The sequence below is a fragment of the Molothrus aeneus genome, chromosome 1, assembly GCF_037042795.1.
Source record: "Molothrus aeneus isolate 106 chromosome 1, BPBGC_Maene_1.0, whole genome shotgun sequence".
Lineage (NCBI taxonomy): Eukaryota > Metazoa > Chordata > Aves > Passeriformes > Icteridae > Molothrus > Molothrus aeneus.
Genome location: NC_089646.1, coordinates 62,998,822 through 63,005,786, shown reverse-complemented (window position 1 = coordinate 63,005,786; position 6,965 = coordinate 62,998,822). Strand labels below are relative to the sequence as shown.

Below are 6,965 nucleotides of genomic sequence, written 5' to 3'. Positions count from 1 at the left end.
AAGTGAGTATAAAATGGATTTTATCTTTCATCTATTTATATTTGGAAAAATTCCCAGTAAGAGTTACCTCCTGTGATTATGTAGGGGCATAGTTCTTTCAATAGCATTTTTTTTTTGTACTAGAAGTTTTAAAGCAAGCCTTGATAAAAAACATTTTATCTTTTTTTTGTTGGTTGGTTTTCTTAGTATCTTCAGAGTTTTCTCAATATAAATTCTTTTTCTCAGCTATAATTTTAGATCTCTAATCCTATGTCTTGCTTAAAAATACCTACCCTTTATTCATTACAAGGCATATGATGATATTTAAAGTATTTTAAATGTTTTATGGAGTCTTGTGACAAGCAATAGTTTCCTGATTTAAAAAATATATTCCATGAAAGCAGGATTTGTTCTCTTACCTCAACTCTCTGTCCACATAGTGCTCACCTGTGAGCAAAGAATAAAAATTGCCTACATTAAGAGGGATCTTTAGGAAAATGCTACATATGTATTAATTCAATTACAGGGAGCATACTTCCCTAAAATGCCTAGTTTGCGCCAAATCTTTATTTCCTCCCCACAGATTTTTGCTACAAACTAACAGATAAAAGCTACAAGTAACTGATAGCTCTCCTAAGGATTGCCATCTAAAAAGTGTCTAATTGTAGGTGGAAGATCTGTTCGAATGCAGGTTATTCCTCTGCCAGAGGTACATACTAATCAAAAGGCAACAGCCCTTATCATCTTGTCAATTTTCCAGGCTGAAATGCTTCATTTCTTAAGAATGCATTCCTTTTACTGGAATGATGGGTGTGCTCTGTGCTCTGACTTGGTGGAGTTCACCCTCTGCTTAAACCACAGATACCTTCCATTAATTTTTTTTTCCTTTTCAGAGTTGATCTCCTCCTTTCTATCCTTAATGTAAAATTTGAGCATTTCAAAACCACACACTTTTGTGGAGCACACTGGAAGCAATTATCTAGGAATACATTGTGGTTTGGAAAAGTACTAATTTCCATGATTTGTAGGAAACATCAAAGGAATTAGTAACAAAATCATCGGTATAGTGTTAAAACATCTTCCAAAATCAGGAAGGCACCTCCCAGACAAGAGGGTGATTAAACACAGACTCTCCCTGCTTTATTAAGGTAACCTTTTGATGGGAACTCTAAGATCGAGCCTGAAGTCTGCCAAAGGCTTCCTTCGATTCTCAGCTCTTGTCTGCAGCTGCAGAGCCAAGACATTTGTACTGTATTTGCCTCACAGAGAGGTTGGAGTGCCAAGTTCAGGAATATCTCTAAATCTCTTGGAAAGCAGTAGTGAGAAAAAGGTGTAAGTGCAATGCATCATCTGCTCCCTGAGAACCTCTCCAGTATTAGAGAGCTTAGAGGCTGCCCAGGAAAGTCAGACATGTTACACAAATGAGGCACTTTAGAGAAAGCCTGGATGTTTATGTAACACTATCAAAGTGCTTGCTGCTCTCTGAATGATCTATCAGTTCTCCTGAGATGTCTGAATGAAAAGCAAGGTTTAGAACTCACTTGAAAAATATCTGTATTTTTGCTTTGCTCCTGTGAAGGGAAGCTGTGACTCACAGGTGATATGCAAAGTGCAAGATGAGCCTCTGAGAAGAGTCAGGGAAAAAAACCCGAGGGGAGGGGAGGGGAGGGGAGGGGAGGGGAGGGGAGGGGAGGGAAGGGAAGAGAAGAGAAGAGAAGAGAAGAGAAGAGAAGAGAAGAGAAGAGAAGAGAAGAGAAGAGAAGAGAAGAGAAGAGAAGAGAAGAGAAGAGAAGAGAAGAGAAGAGAAAAGGTCTCCTATATTATAGGTTATCATCTTGATGGACCTGCTCTATAACATTCTTAGTGGTTTGGGGGCTGGATATTACAGGAGATCCCCTCTTCCCCTGAAATTAGTCCATATTAAAAAATGCTACAGTGATGTTACATGTATGTTTTAGAAAAATATAAAGATCAAACTGATGTGCACAGCAATGTGACTGGAGGGAATGGACAGGTGCTCAAATGGACAATGGCCAAAATGAAATAAACTTTATTTTTTTCACCCTTTCTCCCTTATTCATCAATCTGAAACAAATACATTCTTTATCTAAAATTATTTTCTTCACAAGCAAAACAAAAAATATATATGTCACAGAACATCATCTCAATATGCATTGCCGAAACTCGTCTGATTCCTTTAATTCCTTAACACTGTCAACATAACCTGATATGTTTACATGCAACGTGAGATCAGTGCTTAAAAATAAACCAAATAGGAATTGCAGTGTGTGTGTGTGTGTGTGTGTGTGTACAACAGAGCAATCTCTACTAGGGGCTGAAAACATGACACTAAAGGAAGACTGTCCATATATTTGGTTTTAATCCAATGGCTAGAACATGAGGTGCAGAAAATTATGCAAAGGTGATGGATTTTTATAAAATAAACTCGACACTAATTGTCACTGAAGCATCTAGACACAGTTCTATGTTCCTTTCTAAATGGAATGGCCACCACTCTTTTCCAAAGGTAAGCACATATCTAGCTATCTCCATTCCAAGCACAGCCAGTCAGACCCCAAACCTAAGGAATCAGTTCAACCATCGGCCCTTCAATATTTGCCATCCCTGTCTCAGAACACAAGATATTGTGTCAAAAGAAAGATTTATGCAGATTTAAAGCTTTACTGCTGCATTTTCCCTTAAGCACCAAAGAACTCAAAATTTTTAATACTTGGTTTTATACAGTTAATTATGGCTTCTCAATTTAGGCATCTGCATCAAATTAATGCAGAATGTAATGGTTGTACACTAAGCACCAAGCTGTAGAGTAAAAAAACAGTTGCATTGTTCACAGAAATTTGCTTTCAGTAGGTAGGTAAAGCAGAGACTACAGGAGATGGCACAAAGAAAAAAAATCTATTAGGTGGAATAAAGTCCCAAAGTTTATTTTGCTTCCAAACCCAAAAATCAAGTGATTTCTAGTTACCAAAGGAATCAGGAACAGAATGGGCAAATGGGAGTTTTTGTGGATTTTAAAACAGTATGAGTCAAATGTTTAAAAATCAGCATTTCGGCTGCTGGAAAGTTGCCTACATGGCACTAGGTCCTAGGAAATTTTCCCATCCATTAATTTAGTAGCAAAACCAAGCTCCTGGTGCACACAAAGGTTTGAGGAGATGAAAGCTCACAGCCCATGGTTAAGAGGAAGTGTTACTGTGACAAAGTATTAATTATGTATGAATACAGCATTGATGGCATTGCATGCATTCTGACACAGAGCAGTCCCCCAAAGGAAGTGTTATCTAAATGGTTCTATCAAAGGCAGGAGTCTCCTTGGCATCTAGAAAGGAATGTATCATTCAGGGGTCTCCTTCTCTGAGCAAATTTCCTTCCTGACCTCCCTGCTGGGCTCCTGCTCAGGGCCATACAGCTCACACTGCAGAACAGCCAAGGAGGATTTCTGGTTCTTCCAAAGGCACTTGCTCTCTGGCCAGGCAGTAGAGGAGGCTGAAAAATACCAACTTTGCACATCCATATAATTTTCAATAGCAAAAAATTACTCTACAGCAATTTCTGCAGGATATCACCAAACAGAAGAAAAAAACATCTACAGGGCAACAGCAATACAGAAATGGTGTTGTAACAAGGAAACGTGATGAAAAAACATGAGGAATTATCACTAAATTATTAAAATATAGAAGTAAGCAAATCACACTTTATTGTCAGGTCACTGTTCAATTACCCTTTACAAATAGCTGCAATTAATAGATTTGGTTTGTTTATATAAATGCTGACATGAGACAGATTAACACATTGGCTGAATTAGAGGGCTAAACTGCTCCAATTTAATGTAAGTATTTGGCAAATCACGGGTGCTGTAACACATGCAGTTATTAAATGCCCTGAAGTCAGACCAAAAGCCAGATAAAAAATTTACTGATAGAATGCCTGTGAATTTCAAATTACATTAGTTAATATTAATGATTTCACTTACTAAAAAAAAGAAATTACCCCAAAAGTTTTATGCCATTTTAACCTACTCATCTCTACTTCAGATAGCATTCACATTTATATCTAACTTCATTTTAATGCTGAACTATCTAAGTAATCATTTTAGCAGCACATAAATGCCTAAAAATGCAGCAGTGACTTCTAGTGGGGGTATTAAATCCTTCTCAAAATAAGTCCTATATACCCTAATTTCCACTATGAAATAAGGCAAAAGGACCTGTGTCCACAGTAAAACTGTGAGAATATAAATGAGAATATAATATCACTGTGAGTAAAACAAGAGAATATAAACTGATCTAAATCTCCTGTGTGTTCACAATCAACAAAATCTCATTTGGAAGCTACAAAAAAGAGGTTTACCTCTCACCAACATTTCAATTTGCAGTCGAATGCTGGGGTTTGGGAGTGCAAAAACACCATATTAATGGCAAAACAGGGGCAGGTAGTGCTGAAAACCTCCTACATGTAGCCGTGTTAGCAGCAGAGCCAACTCAAACTTACATAATGCAGGAGTACTTGTGGTCTAAACGTGAATACTTCAAGAGGCTTTTAGGCAAAGCAGCCCACGCTGTGTAACCACACACCAGATTATCTCCAGGTTAAGACACAGACTTGGGCACTTTAGAGGAAGACAAAGTGCTCCAGTACAACCTTACTAAAGGTGGGAATAAACTAGCAGAGAAAAGAGTGCCCCCAGAAATGCATTTTCCTGGAAAAAATAGACTTTGAACATGATTTCACTTCCCATAACTCACTCATCAGTGGCGGCTCCTCCATTGCAATGATTTTAGCTGGATTTATGCAACCTTGAATGGAGGCTTCAATTTCTCCAATCATGCTGTCAAGGCAATCTCCTTCCTTATGCACAATCCCTGGAAACAGTTCTGTCAGGAGTGTATCTCTGCTTAATTAAGCATAGTGGTAACTATGTGCTGGGAAATGTAAATAAATGATGCATTACTTTCACACGTGCTGGTCTTTGATTACGTGTCAAAAAGAACCAAAACCACTTGGTTGTTAAGGCATGGAATAGTTTTCAAATGCTAAGTGATTTGTTTGGTTGATTAGTTGTTGGCTACAGGCAGCAATAGCTAGGTCCTCTCCCACAGGTAGGCAAGGGACGTGACACAAGTTTTGCAGGAAGCACTGCGTGTTGGTCAGAGGGTGATTTCACACTCAAAGCCCAAAAACCGCCTCCTCCCTCCACTCCTACAAACTCCAGAACTCCGCACGCTTTATGGCCAGAAGCAGCTTGAGCCTGCAGCAGGAAGCATTTAAGCCCACTCAGGTAGAGCTATATACTTTCACTGAATGATCACCACTGTCTAAAACGACGAGGGAATTGTTAGCCGTGTAAGTCAGTCCGACAGGATAAGAAAGCCCGTGGCTAATTAGAGGGTTAAAGCTGGGAAATTCCTCAGGTTTCCCTAAGCATATGACAGCCTGGCTACAAACATCCGTTACTATAACACGACCTTCTCTGTCAAAGGCCACAGCCGTAGCATATATTCTGGAGGGGAAAACGAGGTTCAGACCGAAGCTGTCCATCTGGCCGATGAGATCCATCTCCGCACTGAATATCGTCACTCGGCTGCTGCCTTTGCTCGCTCCTCGAGCTTTCAGGTGCTCTACCACCACGACAGCACCCGAGCTCTGGCAGACAGCAACAGCTCTGGGGCTGACAAGCCGGGACCGGATCATCTGACACTTCTTTAATTCCCCCCTTTGGAAGTCGGCCGCCAAGCGGTACAGCGCGCCAGCCTCCGAGTCGGTCAGGATTACTTCGCTCTTGGCGGTGGCATCCAAGCCCCATGGCAAACAGAAGCCTTCCCGGACGGCCAGGACCCCCCTTCCCTCAGAATCGAAGGCCTTCACGGAGCAGTCCCCGCCGTCGGTGACCACCACGTGTCCGTCCGACGTGACCGTCACATCGAGCGCATACTTGATGTCGTTGTTCGCGTCCCCTCGCTCCCCGAACCGCCGCAGGCAGAACCCGCTCGGCCCGAAGACGTGGATCCTCTTCTTGCCGTCGTGTGCCACTGCCAGGCGGCCCGAGCCGGGGCAGGCCGCCACCCCGGTGGGGTTCACCAGCGACCCCCAGCCTCCCAGGCACAGCCGCAGCCCGAGCCCCGCGGGGGCCGCCGCCGCCGTCCCGCCGCCGCTCCTGCCCAGGGCCGAGGCGAGGCCGCCGCCGGCGGGGCCCAGGAGCTCCAGCAGCTGCAGCAGCGGGCGGCACTCGCTGGTCTCGGCGGGCCCGCAGAGCCGCCGGCAGAAGGGACACTCCAACCTCTGGCGCTCGGCGCCGGCCAGGGCCCCCACGCAGCCCCGGCAGAGGACGTGCCCGCAGGGCAGGTTGAGTGGCCGCCGCTGCCCGTTGGGGCCGTACGGCTCGAAGCACACCCGGCACTCCAGCAGGCTCAGCTCCGCCTCGTCCTCCGCCGCCATGCCCGCCTGAGGAGAGCGATCGGAGCCCCCGCGGCGGCCCCGGATCCCCGGGCCCAGCGGGGCGGGCGCTGAGCGCGGCCGAGGCGGGCGCGCGCCCCCTGCGGGCCAGCGGGGGCGGAGCAGGGCCCGGGCCGCCCATTCCGCCGGGACCGCGGAGTGTCCCTGTACCCAGCGCTGCACCCGCACACACACCCGTGCTCATATAGCCACCAGGACATCCAAATATCCACCAGAATATTCAACTACCCGCCAGAATATTCACATAGATTTCACCAGATTCTTACAGACATCCAGTTATCGAATTACCATACCGCTACTAACTCTCTTTATGCCCCTACCAGAGTAAGGAATTAAGCCACAATTTTACAAAATTGTGGAATCACTAGATGGTTTCGATTAGAAGGGACCTTGATGATTATCTAGTTCCAATCCCCCTCCCATGGGCAGGGATGACCGGGATAGATCAGTTTGCTCAAAGCCCCATCCAACCTTTGAACACTTCCAGAGATGGGGCATCCACAGCTTCTTTG

The 6,965-nt window shown here is 44.4% G+C and overlaps 1 protein-coding gene across 1 annotated transcript; it reads right to left on the bottom strand.

Moving 5' to 3' along the window:
- Positions 1–2,004: 2,004 nt before the first annotated feature.
- NHLRC1 (NHL repeat containing E3 ubiquitin protein ligase 1) lies at positions 2,005–6,435 on the bottom strand. The gene is made up of 2 exons (XM_066545139.1): positions 4,746–6,435; positions 2,005–3,486 (listed from the first exon to the last, which is right to left on the bottom strand). The coding sequence occupies exon 1, from the start codon at positions 6,433–6,435 to the stop codon at positions 5,275–5,277; it is 1,161 nt and encodes a 386-aa protein (XP_066401236.1). The 3' UTR covers positions 2,005–3,486; positions 4,746–5,274.
- Between the last annotated feature and the right edge of the window lie 530 nt (positions 6,436–6,965).